This window comes from Cyanistes caeruleus, chromosome 2 (assembly GCF_971803275.1).
Source record: "Cyanistes caeruleus chromosome 2, bCyaCae1.hap1.1, whole genome shotgun sequence".
NCBI classification, from domain to species: Eukaryota; Metazoa; Chordata; class Aves; order Passeriformes; family Paridae; genus Cyanistes; species Cyanistes caeruleus.
In genome coordinates, this window is record NC_141702.1 from 78575048 (window position 1) to 78592453 (window position 17406).

General features: G+C 40.6%; 1 protein-coding gene across 1 annotated transcript in view; it reads right to left on the reverse strand.

Annotated features, from left to right (window-relative positions):
- Positions 1–17406, reverse strand: part of LOC111927041 (visual pigment-like receptor peropsin) — a 29916-nt gene that overhangs the window by 7674 nt on the left and 4836 nt on the right. The window contains exon 2 of the mRNA XM_023923826.2: positions 13436–13641. Within this exon, the coding sequence (XP_023779594.1) occupies positions 13436–13641 (206 nt within the window). The remainder of the gene's footprint in view (positions 1–13435; positions 13642–17406) is intronic.

Below are 17406 nucleotides of genomic sequence, written 5' to 3' on the forward strand. Positions count from 1 at the left end.
AAAACAAAGCAGTACAGGATGTTCTGTTACTGCAGAGAGTTGAGGGGGAAAAGAACCACAGAAATTTCTCCTGTCATTTTCATGTTAATGAACTCCAAAGTTTTTCCAGAAACCCAACTAGCAGGGAAATACAAAATGTCAGGTGCAGTTATCTTCTATAGGATAAGTGAGCAAGTAAATGTTCAAAAATTATATAAGTGCTCTGTCATGTACATACAATAAGCAAGCAAGCACACCCTTGCATCTCTGCTTCCCTTAAATGACTTGCTAAATGAAGGAGAAAAACTTTGAACTGGAAAGAAGAAAAGCCCTGAACAGGCAAAACTGCCCCGGATGCAGCTGCCCTGCTTATACAGGGCAAACATGCAAACTGATCCTAAAATATGAGGCCAAAGAGGGAAGAATGTAGGAGGTGAAAGGCTGGGCTGAATGAGAAAAGATTTTGGTTTTGTTTTTTTTTTTTAAAAAAAGCCCCAAGACCCTCAAACTTAAATGGATCCAGTAGACGGAGACTCGGTGTCTGGTGTTACTGGCTGCCTGCTATTTCTGAAGCCCAGACCCTCATCCCCTTGCTGTGATGCAGGCAGAGCCGTGCAGCTCCGTGGCTCCTGCTGGCATCAGTGCCTCAGCCACATCCCAGGACAGGCACAGCTCTGTGAGCTTCATGTCCAGGTATAACCGAGAAGTTCTGTCAGTTCTAGTGGACCTGGATGCAGCCATCTGCTAGGGAACACTGCATGGCTGAGAAATGATCCAGGCAAAATTCTGACAGCCAATCCCTGATTTTTTGGAATCTTGCCATGATATATTAACTGTCCAGAGCAGAGGAGCTCATGGAGGTGCCAGTTTTACACCTAGTGGAGCAAGAATATTAAGCAAGAGTCTCTGGACTGTAACTAGGCATTAAAATACTGAAATTATTGGCAGAAAAGTACATCATTATTCTACAGGAACAAACTCTGCCTTTGTATGAATGGCACAACTCCTGTGGAATTCAGTTTATCCCAGCACTGAATCTGGGGCTTTAATCCAGGCTTAAAGCTAAAACCCTGGCAGATTGTATAAATTAAATTGGGTAAAGGGTTAGAAAAAGGACTGCTTCATCACTTCTTTCACTGGTGCTTTTTCTTACTACCATTGCCCTCATATTGATTCTACGTACTTCTTACTGCCAACTTTTACAGACCCACCACATTTTAAACACATGCAAGGCTTACTACAACAATCTACACTCACCTGTGCTCCAGTTACAGTCAGCTTGGTATGTGAATGCAATCATGTTTAAAACAGACTTTCTTGGATGTCTCAGCTACTTGCTAGGAGCTGCACTTGGGTGAATTTGGCCTTCTGTGTGCTGTGGATGTTGGTGAAATGTCTGGATATGCAAATGTGCTCTGTGTTTCATTAGGCTTACTGGTGCAAACAGCTGCCACTTCTTCATTTGCTCTAACTGCTTCATAGATGCAGAAAACATAATGGTCATAATCTTAAGGAATTGCATTAATTCTTAGACTAGAAAGGAAGCAGTATTTCAACAAGGATGCAAATAAACACTTTGAAAGTTAGTCCAAAGAGCTATGAGATTGAATACAAAAGGAGCAAAACAGGCTTCTCACCATGTATCATAGAGCTATGTTAAAAGTAGGGGAGTTTTTCTGAAATAGATCTGTTTGTTTTACCACTGGCAGATGTAACTGTTTTTCTCCTACCCTCCTTCCCTGATGTCAGACCAAAGAGAGACAATTATGACTGGTTCAAACAGCATTTGAGCATACCTACAAGGGAAGAAGGTGGGTCTAAAAACACACTCTTGGCCTTTAAGATGAAGCTGTCACCACAAGAAAGAAAAGCCTAAATGTTTTCTTTGGAGTGGTGCCTTGCTAAAAGAAATTTCACTTTTATCTAAATCAATATAGTTCATAGCACTGAGCCATTGTCAGCACCACGTCTTATTTTCATACCATTTCAAACCAGCATTTCATCAGATCTTCTGCAGGTGTGGGAGCTAACACCAGAGATGTTACCAGAGCCAAATGGTTTGTAAATGGCTGAGTGGCAGCAGCCTCCCAAGGCAGCTGTCACTGCCCCCGTGCTGGCCGCAGGCTTGGTGACAGCAGGAAATGTAGAGGAAGCTCTGGGGATGACAAGGGCTCAGAAGAAATGAATAAATGAGGAAAATGGTGGCTCACAAGCTGAAGAACAGCCCATACAGGAGCCACAGCATCTGGAACATTTAACCATGAGACACCATCCAACGAGCTGCTTTGGGCGCATGATGCTCAGACCACTCTTGTCCCAAACTTTTATTGGCGACAAGTGGCTTTTGAGCCCTGCTATGCATAAACCACTTCCCAGCAAGTTTGTCAATGCTGCAACACTTTTATGTCATTGTCACTTAGACATATGTCTTCAGAAGAAAACAAGGGATCTTCCTCTAGATATAGCCAACTTACTTCAAGTTTACACCTACTGGATTTGGAAGAAAGATCTCTGCTGCTTTTTCTGCTCTTGAACAGACACACTGACACTAGGTAGCAAGGCAACTGCTAGGCACCCAAGTAGTTAACAACAGAAAAACTACTTTAATATAGCCCAAATTTCTACAGACAGAGATTAATATCTGCAGGTTACAAAAATATGTGATAATTTCAGTTTTCTGCATCTTTAAAGATATATAGAATGACAGCCAAGGAAATACTAGAATAATAAATAACATTTAATTACTTTGGAAGATTGATGCTCTTCCGCTTACACAGTTCTGGTTTTCCTCTTATTCTACCCCCCAGCCAGCTCCTTCCTTCCACAGATATATTTCCTCCATTTTTGTGCAATGCAATTTTGTCCTTCCAATTATTAATTATGATCAAATAGGAGCAGTGTTAACAGGCAATAATGAGTTCTGACATAAACAAAAAGTTGATTGCATGGTAAATTTAATACTCCAGCTTACCCTTTTACCCATTAAGAAGCAGGAGTAGATTAGCAATTTTAGAAGCTTTTCTCTCAGTGCTCTACCAGCATTACTCCCTTGGCTATATAGACATGCATGGAATGTGCTCTTTATGCTGCCTGGAAGCTAAGACACAACTGAAGAAAAAATTGTGAGTTTTTTCTGCTTTGTACTTGTGCCTGACTTTAAATCTTACTAATGCTCTTGGAGGACTATTTACAACCCACAGTACATAGAGCTCTTACTGCATGCAAATTCATTTGCTTCAACACAGGGAGAGTTAGGAATCCCCAGTGCACTATGAAATTTTTAGCTGTGAGCTTGGGTGTGCCTCACTTTTATTACCATTAATACTTATGAATCCCTACTGATTCATAAGGGTTGTCTTCATTTAAAGCAGAGTAAAATATAACGTATAATTCTTATTATTGGATTAATCAAGGTTTAATTGCACGAAAGCAGATTGCCAAAATAGCTATTATATTTCACTTTGGGCCAAAGCATTGATCTCATCAGCCACAAAGACTGCCTCACTCCCTCCTCTGGCCAGCTGGTAGATCTGTTGTAATTTCCCAAAGTCTGTTTGTTTCCCTTCAGAACCACAGTGTCCTGTATTTTTCTTCTATTGAAAATGAGATAATGAATATATAAAGAAAAACATAAACTTCAAACAGGGATTATTTACCCACAGCATATACTTAAAGTTGCCACAATAAGCTTTCTCAGAATTACTATTTTTTTTTTTTACTACAGATCAGATTATTCTGAGATCATAATGTAAAACAGATAATGGCAAAAAACCTCACTCAACATCAAGAAAAAAAACAAAACACTTATATCAATCTTCAAGAAACACATTTGTAAAAGCAATTGTAGATACCTTTGAATGGATATTTTAAAATTTTAAAACTTTATTTTGAATTTAAAAAGTTATTAAAGTTTAAAGTAAATGCAAAAATATTCCACTTGAGCTTGATGACAACATAATTCTCCTATCTCTCAAATATGCTATGATGTGTCAACTGGAATGCAGTAACTCTTTAGTCACAGAGGTTCTAGAAGAACTACTGAGTTCAGCAATCAAAATTAGACTTCACAGAAGACTTCTTAAAACTCACAATCCACAGTGTCCCTGAAGCACTCAGATAGTTTCCTTGAGATTTTTCCTACAATACAGGAGGTGAAAGAGACTTATGATTTACTACAGTTCCCACAACATCTTTTGCTCATGAGAGACTGCTCTGGTATGTTTGCATTCTGCCTTTTAAAATGACTCAGTAGACTTCAAGGGTAGCTATACTTAGAGGTGCTGGCATTACCCAAGCCATTAGAAGCCTCTGACACAAATGCCACTCCATATATCATAAATGAGAAATAATAAACATAATAATAATAAACAATGAGAATCAATACACTACAGTATTAGAGAGTTTAAACCATTAAGTGAGAGCATCAGACATTCAGTATTTTGCACCCACAAAGTGATTAAATCTTTCTGTGGATGGGATATATTCTAAAGATAGAAAAACATGAATGCAGTATTTAGACTATATTGTGTCCAGATATGTAATTATACTAAATATACTACATAGTTAATGTATGTTCAGTGCCACCATTAATATATGCAGGTCAAGTTTTAGCTTTAGTAAACCTGGGGAAACCAGTTTTACCTACCAGGTTAATCAACTGAACTCCAAGTATACTTACTTTGGGCTGACCTTTAGCTACTGTATCTGTAGTCTCTCAGACCACAATTTTTACTCCTAGTTGTGCCTTCCCCTATCAAGGAGCACATCTATGAATGCAACAACCCCACCAGTGGTGTGGATGCCCTTGAGGGCACGGCATTTAATGAACAGATAGAAATTGCTTGCAGAATTTCCTTATACAGCCTCATCAGATAATAATCTTACTTCAAATACTCCATCTCCAAACACTTGGGAACACCTGCTTTCTAGTTCTGGGTAGATGCTGTGGAATCATGGCAGGTTTTATGCCTCTCATGTCCCCATTCTCATGAAGAGTAAATGGGGAGCATGTAGCTCGTACCACCAGATGATCCAGACACAATGGAAAGTTTCCCATCTTCAGGTTAAATGCTGAATTGCCATTGTCTTTCTGTGAATTAGTGCAGAGGGAAATTAAGAAGCACTAGGCAGGAAAATCCAGAATTGCCCTTTGGGAACATCTCTGCTACACTGTAAAATTCCTTTCAGTGGGCCTGAGCCAAAATTCCACTTTAATGATGTTAATTCAAAGTCTACTTGTTTATTATTAGCATCACCATTAATACAAACAAACACACAGATAAGAGTCACCTGTCTCATCTTTACGTTACCATAGAAGGCAAGGCTTGGCTTTGTGGCCTGTAGATAGCTAAGATCCATGAACATCAGATTAAAATCATGCTTTTGTTTTCCAAGTATTTTGTCTGCCATTTCAGAATATCATGTTAAATATTTCTTGAGGTTTACATGCCTCAAGGGAATCAGAGGTCTCACTGCTCATGGACTTTGCCAGGACAGCACAGAGACTACAAGTGACCCTCCACATTCTCTGAAAGTACAATCCCTTGTGTTGCTTCCAAACAAGAAGGAATCTGCTTACGTAGCCACCCTCAGGTTTATACAAGGACATCTCTGACTGCTGGCTGAATGCCCACAATTGAACTTGCTCTTCTGCTCATGAGAGTGCTAGGCTAAAGGCAGGGCAGGTTAGTGATGGTACCAGCTTGGCCTTATGTGGCCAAGACAGGAACAGGTTATTTTCCTGAAAACCTGAAAAAGCTGCATGGCTACTATCAGATCTCCTCTTAGGTTAATACTCTTGTCCCCTAAGGTCCTGTCCCAAAATAAAGGGCGAGTCACAAGCATTTCTAAGGAGTCCTAGTAGGCCAGGGAGAGCATGGAAGGAAGTCTAAAATGTATGGTTCATTCTTGTCCTTAAAGAGTGATCTGAAAACCTGCCAGATGAAATGTCATCCCTTTCTGCAGGGACAGTGGTGTGGAAGTTCTGGATGTCATCCATATTCAGCCCACTGCAAGCAGTAGTCATTTGTCATTGATTCACTCAGCACAAGATCTAGGTCAGGACCTGATTTGCTTCCTAAGTACTATCAGTGTACTCACTTGATGGAATATTTTTTTGTGATAGAGAAGATGAGTAAATGTGAGATAGAACTATATAAGGTATTTACAAATATTATCTGAGTGATATTTTATTTTCAGATGAAATTTTGCTTAAAAGCCATTGAGAGGGTGTGGCACACAGAGAGGAGTCAGAAGAATATGATTTGTCTGGCCTTATGGTGAGAAGAGCTTGAATGAGGAAGGAGTGATGGGCAGAATTTTTTGAAAGAAAACATTTAATATCTTAGACATCTGCACAGAAGGATGTGGAAGACTACTATTTCCCACACAAAGAAATAAGAAAAGGATATTTCAAAGCCCCCTGGGAGGAAAAGCAAGTGCAGAAACCAAAGTTTAGGCTTTGTAAATTCCTGGTTCCATAGGACCATTCTCAGGCAACAAATGCCCAATCCAGGCAGCAGTGTGTGGTTTGACACAGTGCTTGGGAGTCACAGCGGGGGCTACATCAGACTTGTTAAACAAGGAAACAGATAGTTTGGGCATTCACAATTTTTCACTGCCAAATACATAACTTACCTAATTAATCGTAATTGACTGCAGAAATAATAATTTAGAGGAAAATGCAGGAGAATTCATGACTAATGAAAACTGGCGGAACTTCCCTGAAGTCACATTAGTTACACTGAAATGATCTTCTATGTTGCTAATGATTCTGTTAGTGCAGTCTTTCCTCCCCTCCCTGCAGATGAAGTATTTTTCTCATTAAAATTCAGCTCACAGATGTCTACATGAGTTGCCTTTATCTCTTTGACTGCAATGTGTACACCCTTTAGATTGTATGAAGGCACATCAGAAATAAAGGAATAGGGAAGACTAGTACCTCTGCAGCTTTATATTTCACTAATCAAATCTCAGGTAGGCAAGGAAACAAGAATGAGGATACATTCCAGTGTTCATAATTGAGATATAAATTTGTTTCAGAAAAAGTGAAGGAAAGAAATCAGTGGACGATGGGGCAATGTGAATGGGTGGTTAAGCTGGAACAATTCTGACAAACAATGTGTACAAACATTTGGCAGTAGTGGCTGTCTGTCGTCCTCCTCAGTAATCTCCTCAGCAGCAGTACTGGGAAGGCAGTCAAAAGAAAACTTGTGAGGTTTAATTTTGACCCTTCCCATCTGACATTGCTTTTGTTACTGGACTTCACATGGACTGTGGAGCTACCACTGGTCTCTCATCTCCCCAGAATGTGAAGAAGTATCACTCCATATAAAGTAATGTGTAAAGACCTTCTTGGTATTTATAAAATGCATAAAATCACTAACCATGTCAAGAGAATCAATAGTCTAGCTAAATAAACAATTGGTTGGTTTCATGAGTTATGTTAAATGGAAAGAAATCAATGTGCTGCAGCTTTACTCTGTTTATAGAGTACATAAATACATAAATACATAAATACATAAAAGAGCATAAATGTCTTTAAGGTTTTTGATTTATCAGACAATTTACAGAAGATTTTGTTAAAAGAGCAAAGTATTAATCCTCTGTTTCCTCCCCTGACAAGATTTAGCAATATTTTACAATCTGTGTATAGGAAAAATGCATGTATAGATAAATGCATATTCTGAGAAAGCAAATGCTATTAATAAAATAAAAAAAGAATTTATTCAAGATAAAAAGCCTTGCCCTCAAAACTTCTGAAAAGAGCCCATGTATTTTCATCATACTTTCCTCAGCATTTCCTGCTGTTGCAATTTTCTTTTTGGCGTTTCAGATATTCAGTTCTAATTTTTACAAAAGGTGGACATTATTTCTTCTCAGGAATGTCATTATAGAGCCCTAGATATTTAATAACACCCAAAATACTGAGCTTTTTAGGTGCTAGAAAGAGGGAGTGGCTGGAAGTTGAATCTCCAAAAAGGGGCAAGGACCAATGCTCTCAGCTTTGCAGGCTTTGGTCACTTGCCTGGTGAGAGGAGGGTTGTGGCTCTGAGCTCTGTTCCTAGATTAGAGGTGGCAAAGCTGGTAAGCAAATGCGGCTCCTAAGGAAGCCAACAGAACAAGGTGATGGACATTTCTCACCCTCTATTTGATTTTTCATATTTTTCATATTCACTTCTCAACACAAAAGATTGTGATTCCTCGGTATTCACAGACATTTCCTTCCCTTAACTGTACAAGACCTTTCAAAAATTAAACAGTGTCACTGTAAACAGCAGAGGGATTGATGACCCATTCTCCCTTTACCCCAATAGACTGTGTGGGAGAGCTGGATTCACTTTTCTCCACTTAAAAGTGCTCATACCCACATTCCCTGTCTTGGAACACAGACCCAGAACTATTCATCATAAGGGGGTGTCCAACTATTCCTAAAGCAAACAAACACTGGGGCTAGAGACTAAAAGAGACTCCCTACATTAGTGTCAGGTATCCACTGGAGGGAAGGGAACCCTCCTTGTCCAACAGCAGCTTTGTTAAACAGGAATTTTGCCTGTCTAATTTAGCTTTTCTTAGACCTCCCTATTAATCTGGGATTTCAGATGGCAACTTGATCAGCCACAATCTGGAAAATCTGCTAAAGTTCAAGAAATCCCAGCCATCTATGGGCTGCTTACTCCTCAGTGCATACACACTAAGTCTGGTGCTTCCAGACAATTTTTAACTTTCTGGCCACACCATGCCCTTCTGGGATGCACAGATCTGGTGCTGTCAGGCAAGCTGTGCATGAGTATATTAGGGCTAACAGAGTAGAACAATACCTGTGTGCATTGTGGGGCTTACTTCTGACCACCACATTGCCATGTGCTTCTGTCCAGGATATGCCAGACAGGAATAAAGAAGCGCTGTGTGAAGCATGGAAGCACTGCAGGATTCAAAACCAGACTTCCTCCCTGCTTTGTAGCAAACCCAGTAGCAGGATGAAAGAGTCATTTCTCTCTCTTCTGCTCCCCTCAGTGTCTTTATCATTCTGCACAACACGAAGCAGCTTTGTGAGGCTGAAGACAGGTCCTTGAAGGCTGGCACTTGTGATGGCGAGGGCAGGCTGTAGGGACAGGGTCAGTGGGGGCTGGATTCTGTCACACAAGCTACTCTGGTGCTAATACCTCAAGGTGGATTTTTTTTTTTTTTCTTTCTTAAAAGGTCCAGAGGCCTCTTCTGTGCAGGGACAGATCTGCTGGGGATGCTCTGGCACCATCTGGCTGGCCAGATGGACTGGGAATACCTAGGCTGACAGTGAGGTGAGTGCATCTGTGGTAACAGCGTCAGTCAGCACGTCAGGGACAGGGGGTATGTCCATGACAGTACTGTGACATGGAGATAACCACCCTGTGCTCTGGAGTGCACAGCCCACACACATCTTACACGTAAGAAACCGTCAGAAATAAGACATGTTTTTTAAAAGAGGCCTATGCCAACAGAGGGAGCACATGGTAAGAACAGTCAGTTTTCTTGGTTCTCATCATAAAACCTTTAAATGCTTGAAAAATTGATGTTTAGATAACCAATCTGTATTATCAAAAATAATTTAAAAATTTAGAAAAGTGAACTACTGGAAACAAATGTAAACTGAAGTACCAGGATTATGAAGGATTTCAAATTCTAAGGCACTCCATAGTCCATTCTTGTTTTCAGTCAGACATGACTGCAGTGTACCTATTGAATTCAGAGAGGTTATCTGAACTTATCCTTTCCCTGTATTTAGAGACCTCCTGAAGTCTGCATCTTTTGATGTATTTGCCACGTGATTAAAAAATAGATGAAAAACTTTCTGTCATTTGAGAATGAGTATTTCTCTACTTCCCACATGTAAGAACATTTGCACACAATGTTACTTACAGGTTTCAGTGCAACTTCTGGTTCAGCAGAACATACAAATAAAAAAAGTTTGTGAAGGACAAAAATATATTCTGAGATAGCTTTTCACTAGGAATATGGTCAATGGGGGAACAGATGGCTCTTGGTCGCTGGGTTACATTCCCTGACCTAAAATTTACCATATGAACCAGTTTACTTACTGATCATATTGGGAGAGGGTAAAAAAATGGATGTGCCAGAATCTGACTGTCCTTCTTCTGTCCAGTTCAGGAATGAGACAGTGGTAGAGCAGAAGTATAAAAGTGAAAGCAGATTCCAAAACCCACCATTGGAAAACTGTTACTTGTACAGAGCATTCAGCAGAGGCAGCATTTGGATACAGATGTACCATGTAACCTCATTCCTGAGAGAAGAGCCCTGTCAGACTCAAAAAATAATGTTCATCATGGGAAAGAAAGGTGTTGTTTCTTCCATACAGAGGAGGAGAACAGGAGAACTCCTCTCTGTCCCTTTCAGCAGGTATGCAGTGAGATGGTCCTTGTTGCTGGAGATATATCTTTTATTACAGAGAGTTTTCAAAGACTAGGTTGTTTTGAGAGAAGTACTCTTTGTCTGTCTGTCCCCCACTCCCTTCAACCTGAGCAGCCAAGGACGGTGAACCTGAATGTTGAGAAATGTTACCTGAGGGCACAGAAGGAGACCCAAGTCAGAGGAAAACAAAATAGTTAGGTGGATTAAGTGGGGTGAGCTCATGAAGTTTCTTCATAAACAGAAATGACAGGCTAGCTTGGGAAAATAAAATTTCCCTAAGCATACCTGACAGCAAAAGCTGACTGATCAATAGGAGCAAATGTGTAGTGAACCATACAACAACAGAAAGCCAAGTAAAGCTGTCCTCTGGACTTGGCAAAACAAACCAGGTAAGGGAAAGCACCTGGGCCCTGCTAAGGAAAGAGCCATGCTCATGTATGCCATGTGCCACCCCAGCTACTTGCAGAGAAGCCTGAGTGCATGCGGGGAGCAAGAGACACTGATTTCAGTGGGTCCCAACAGAAAGCATGGGCTTTACCTTTGTGGCACAAGGTCCTCATTCCTCATGTTCTTCCTGTGAGATCCCTTCTAGTAAGACTACAAATTCAGACTACAGAAATCAAGACACTATTGCTATTCAACATTAAACATTTCAGAATTACCTTTGTGCTCGCTGTCCACACACACGTGGAAATTTTCACATCTCTTTTTTATGCACAGAAGCTTCCTGCTATTTCTGCACAATATTCTTGCTAGAATCTGGAAGCCACTCTATTTCCATAACCTATTTTTTCATCACTGGCTTCTGTTTTGTCAAGTTTATTAATCAAGAAGATGGATGTCAGGGTTTACACATGTTTTTGAAGTTCCCCAAGACAGAACAAGATCTTGATGGAAACAGGAATCCTACATGATGTTTTCTCAACAAGCCGTAACCAGCTTGACCACTCAACAAGCCACAACAAATCCAAACTTAATTCAAAGCACAAATTGACTTTTCCAGATTACCATTAATTTTTAATTAGTATTAATAACTGTACAAATTCATATTTTGAATGGTTAATGTTACCCTCTAGAGCCTACAGAGGACTACCAAAGCAGAAACTTTAATATTTTGTAGATCAGAGTGTTAAGAAAAGCCAATACATTATTAGTGTCCCACAAAAAATCTTTGGATCCCCAAACCTTGAAACTTTGCTTGATATCCAAATTTCACAAATGAGTAGTCTTTAAAACAAAAAGACCCAAACCCAAATTACTTAAAACACCCTGACCAACAAACCTGAGCCAGTGTTTATCTGGGTACCCTATAAATGTTATGGACCACTTCTGCCCTTGAAAAGGCAGTTCAAGCACAGCAAGATTAGGCATGCATCCACCTTACAAAGTTCAAGCACCCCTCTATCCCAGGTCAGATCATCATGACAAGACTTAGTAGCTCCAAGTCAGCCAAAGAGGGCTTCTCAGGCAGAAGCATCATGAAAGAAATCTGTAAGGTTGATGACACAAGTTCCCATGCAGACCAAGATGCACAGACCCAGTGTGCCATTCCTTGCCAATTCCTCTGTGTGCTGTTCTATACAGCCCCCCAAAAAAAGCAGCCACAGTACAGACAGGGCTCTGAAAGAGCTTGCTACCTCTTTCAGCCTTGTGAGTTGTAAGCATTAAGTTACGCTGCTGACCTTGGGTCAAGATTTCACACTGAATGGCTTATCCTGTCTTACACAGGAAATCTGCGAAAAAACTAGAACTGAACCTGCAGATGCAGATTTTATCTTTCTTTTCTCAGTCATAGCTCCAACCTTCCTTGAAAGAGGGGGAAAATATGCATCTGTTTAATTCTGAGTATGGATGCAAATTTTACAGTTTTCAGGTATGTATTTATTTATCTGATGATTTCAAGTTTTCCATTAATAAAAAAATTCAAAGTTTCTACTCAACAGACTTTAGATTGCAACTGTAGGTGAACTTATTCGAGAAAGAGCGTGATTTTGCTGAGGAAATAATTAGCTTCATTTTGATAAATCCTGTTCTGCCAAATGACTATGGACATACACTTCAAACAATAAAATAATAATTTTTTAGATCAAGCTACAGCTCCTAGGTTAATCAGTCTCCTACAGGAAGTCTTCATCTCTGCTTAAACTGAACCTTTTCATTGATATGGAAGGGATATGACCTGTAAATGTTCTTTCATCTGTGTTGCACAATAGCTCAACTTCCTCCTTAAAAAAACCAAATCTGCAAGAAAAGAGGATTATTTCTCTCTCCCTTTTCCTTCATCATGATCTTTCTTACACCTTGCCGTAGGCTATCCTGTCATTTTCAGATTTTTGATTCCCTGATGAAACAGAGTATAATCTTTCTCACAGAGGTTGCTGAAAGCATCAGGGAGGCAGTTTTGTGCCTATCTGTCCATGGGGAGCATTAACATTCTGTCCACACAGGTATGTTTCAGAATTAACAATAATAACTTTTTCCGAGTACTCCAACAAAAAGCTGCCTCCAAGATCAGGGATGACTGTGCCATAAAGTTAAATCACTCATTCCACCACAGGCAATGAATTAACCGAGAGTTTAGGAGTGTGATTGAAGAGTTACAACTGAGTTAGTGCAAAAAGTTGCATGCTAAAATGTAGGAGTGTGCCCAGAAGTTGTGTGGAGGCTCTACATGCTTTATCAAGCAGGAGTCAACACAGGCACTCTAATGTTTGGCTTAAAGCAACAGCCAGGTTGGCTTCAGGTGGCCTGAAGACAAGCACAGACTATGACTTGATTTTCTAACGTGAGTGTGATCCCTGACATGAATTTAAAAAAAAATCCAAAACTAGTAAGAACTATTGCAAATACACAAAAAAACCCACTGAAAATTGGTGAAGCACAGATCAAATGCACAGATTTTTAGGTGCAACAAAAGAGAACACTGTCCTTTTGAAAGGTCAGTGACTACCTCCCTTAATTCATTGGGTGCTGTCTGGTTATTTATATACAGCACACCCCCAGAAATAGCTACATGTCTTTTGTCTAATTAAGTGTAATCCAGTCTTACCTGGCAAGTCCATATTGACGTGATAATGAATCCATCATCTCTGAAGACATTGAAGATTTCAATGATGCCCCGTGAATAACCAAACACAGAGATACTGGCGTCTGACACTGCCAAGTTAAATGTGAGGTAGTCGGTAGGCTGCAGGAGATGTCTTTGTTTATACAGGACAAAAATCACAATGCTGTTTCCAAACCAAGACAACCAACCTGGAAAAAAAAAAATTAAATCCTTGGAACTTGCTGATCTTTAAAGTCCCTTCCAGCTCAGTCCATTCTATGATTCTATGAAATCAAAGAGCAAATAAAGAGGATGTTGAGTGCGTAAATGTATGATGTATCTTCTAAAATACCGTTTTGTTCCATTAGAAACATATTAAATCAGATTATCCACTAGAAAACTATGCATGAAACCTTTTTGAGCAGCTGGGTACATTTCAGAAGTAGGAGCAACTGAGTAATTGAGTGAAGCAATAAAACAGAACAAACACAAAGAGCTGCTGCTACACCTATTGAAGATGCCCTGTTTAAGGGCCTAAAGTGGATTTTTTTACTTAAGTTTTTTTCCTTAAGTGGATAGATGAAACTCATAAGTGTTACAGCTGGGAAAAATAGGAAGGAAGAAAAATCAGTAGAGTGGAGCAGAAACTACAAAAAATCCGCCAAAATCTGCAGCTGTTTAAGTTCTTCATATACAATAATGGATACAGAAAGTTCATGCATGTAGCCAGAGAGCTGCTTCATCAGTTCTCCTTAGAAAAGTACTGCTCATACAACTAGGTTTCTTCTCTTAGAATAATCTAGAACAATCCTTGCAGCAAAGTCTGTTCCAAATGGGAATACTTTTCAGTAGTGCACATGATAATCCATATGAAGACAATATTTGGAATAAAAGTTCAAAGTGTCTTTTATTCAATTTTACAGAAAGTTACATTCTCTCTTGCTCTCCAGGAACAGAGATGTCTGACTGCTAAGTGTCTAAGTATGTGAGCAAAACACAAGGGAGATAACTGTAAAGCTGGTGAAAATCAGACACTTACTCTACTGGAAAGACCTAGAGTTTCCATATGTCCACAGCTATTGCTCTGCCCATCAGTGCAAGACCCTGGTAGCTTGCATCCCAGTTTTTGAAATTAGATGTGGAGAGATGAATGACTTTTAGCAGAAAGAATAGTGGGAAGTGTCAGGTTCAGTGTTGAAAATGTGGCTTAGTCAGTGAAGGGAGTGGAGGGCTGAGCAGCATGTCAGGCAGCCCTGGCTCCCTGCTGGCTCCTGCATCTATCCCACAAACCAGCTCTGCCACCTGTGACATTGATGGCCTCACTTTACCTTGGCAAGGCAGAGCAAGGCATGACCTCTTTTGAGTGTCTGCTGCCTATGACAGGATAAGGAATGCAAAACCTTGGTGGCTTGTGCCAGGTTCCAGTATTACCAGCTGAGGGAGAAAAGCGCTGACCCCCAGCCCTCTGCCCAGGCACAAGCTGTAGATACCCCAGAGTGAGGCTGCTGCATATTGGCACGGCAAGAGATGAACAAACACAAAAAAGGGGGATGTGACATGATGGCACTGCACAACATCTCTGGATATTCAAAGGAATCTGTGTGATGAAAGATGGCTGATAGGTTTAATGCTGTAGCAAGAGGGCAGCTGGCTTCCTTCAGGAAGCACTACTTCCAGCTGAAGAATCCAGAACTTCACTGCCACGCTGCTGTGGCTAGGAAGGGAGGAAATTACCTCTCAATCTCCAGGCCACGTGGGAGTCTCAGGAGTTGAAATGCCAAAGAGCAAGGCACCTGTTCTGTAAAGAAAGAGATTGGGCAGATACCTCCAGTGAGGTGCCCTGGGTACTCTGGAGTGGGAGGAAGGTGGTTGACAGGACAGACTCTGTATGGCTCTATGAACTGCTTCTTCTGTGGAGCAATTGACTTTTAACAGTTTTTCTATGCAGCATTGCCAAGCTGCTGCTGCTCTGCCTTGTTTAGTAAATGCACAAGGTTTACTGAAGAGCCTTTGAACTGGGAAGAGCTGAAATGTCAGCATATGGTATTGACCAGAAATAGCCACTGGTGCAATGATACACTGAGATATACAGATACATTTTATATATACCTTGTTACAAGGTCAGCAATAATAAATATATCTCATTCTGGCCACTAGGTGACAATGTTTCTTAATCAAGTCTTGTTTTAAACAACTGCATACACTTTAACTCAGGGATTTTCTGACTTTTGTTTGTGTCTAGTTATTATAAATACCTATAATACCTATAGGCAGAGCAGGGCACTGGGAAAGGAGGGATTTGGGAATTAATGAGGATAGCCTTCAACGCCAGCAGTTGTGCTGTTCGTGTATGTTGGTTCTACCCTCTGCAAGGTAAGACAGCTATCAAGGCAGTAAGTATGAAATATTTTTCCCTGTCCACATGAAGACATAGTGCTAAAATGACAGACAAAACAAAACGGAACCGCCTTTGTAAATAGCAAAACTTTGCCAGTTCAGTGTAATGCACAGGAAGGCTACCTGCAGTGTCAGACACCTGCCCTTCCTGGGATTTACAGAGCAAGTTCCCCCTAGCCTGGAGGGTAAGGGAGTTTTCAGTTAAAGTGTCTTAAGGAAGAACTTGAGCAAAACATCACATCAGACAACACTGCACATTTTAGAGCAATGAGAGGTGAGAGAGACACAGCACTTGTGATAATCTCTGGGAGCTACATTCACAGACTAAGGTTGGAGATGTGGGAAGAATTGAGGGAGATAAGAGCAAGTATGATTTCTGCATGTAGGCACAGTCCTTTTCAGCACAGCAGTGGAGAATCTGCACTGGCATAACCAGTCCCTAAAATGGTCAGCCTGGGTAGTAGACAATACTAATTTGGATTTTTTAAATAAAAGAAATGGAAGAAAATCAATTCTTAGTAAACCATGCAGTAACAGAATCAGTGGTCACATAAAAGTGGTGTCAACCAGAATGGTGACTATGGGACACTGGTTCTCTGTGCCATCAGATACCAGTGCTAGTCTGGGTTGTTGTCTGTATTGACTGATTGACTTAAAAAACCCCAAACAGACACCCCAAAACAGAAAATCACCCAACCAACAGAATGCCTCAAACCAAACAACCCCTCTCCCTTCCTCCCCGCCTTGGCAGCATAGCAGGGAAGAAGGTCAAAAATGCAAGGGAAGCACAGCAATAGCTCTGACACTCTCAGTGAGAGCAGAGACCTCAACTGCACTGCAGGTGGTGTGTGCATCAGGGGACATCAGAGGTAGATCAAGAGCCCAGAAAGAAACTTCTGAACTTTGAAGTGCCTCCATGTTACCAGGCCTCATCTCAGTAAAGCAGAAGATAGAAAAGAAACAACTGAGGGAACTTGTTCCATCTTTTGCAAGCTGTCACTAATGTTCACCCATAAGAGTATGCAGAAGAAACCCCAAACCAAAAACCAAACATACTAAGGCAATCCTGGTGAATAAAGATTTAAACTGAGGTCAAAATGTGGCAAGAGAGGAAAAAAAATAGCAGCCAGGTAGAAACTGAGCACTGTCACCCAGCATAGGGTTCAGAGGGATCACCATATCTTTCCCATAAGCACAGTCTGAAATAGGTTGTTCATCAGAGAGATGCTGAATCTTCTGACATGGCAAAATACACAAGTAATATGCAACTACTGAAGTAGTTTTGCAAACATAGTGAGGTAGGAGGAATAGGATGGACATCAGTATTAAAAACGTATCACCCCTATATAATTCAGTAGTAATCCTTCTCCTGGAACAACACTCCCTAAGAGAGCATTTTAATCCACAGATACCAAAAGCACTCCACAAGGGAATCTGGTGCTGTTATCCATGATTTCTTGGGGAGGTACAGGCAAGCTGCCAAGCAAGCTGGTGAAAGTCAGCTTGCTTGGAAGCCCTTCTGCTATTAACAAACTCCTGTGTCAGTGTGATGCCCACCAGCCTGTGCAAAGAAAGCA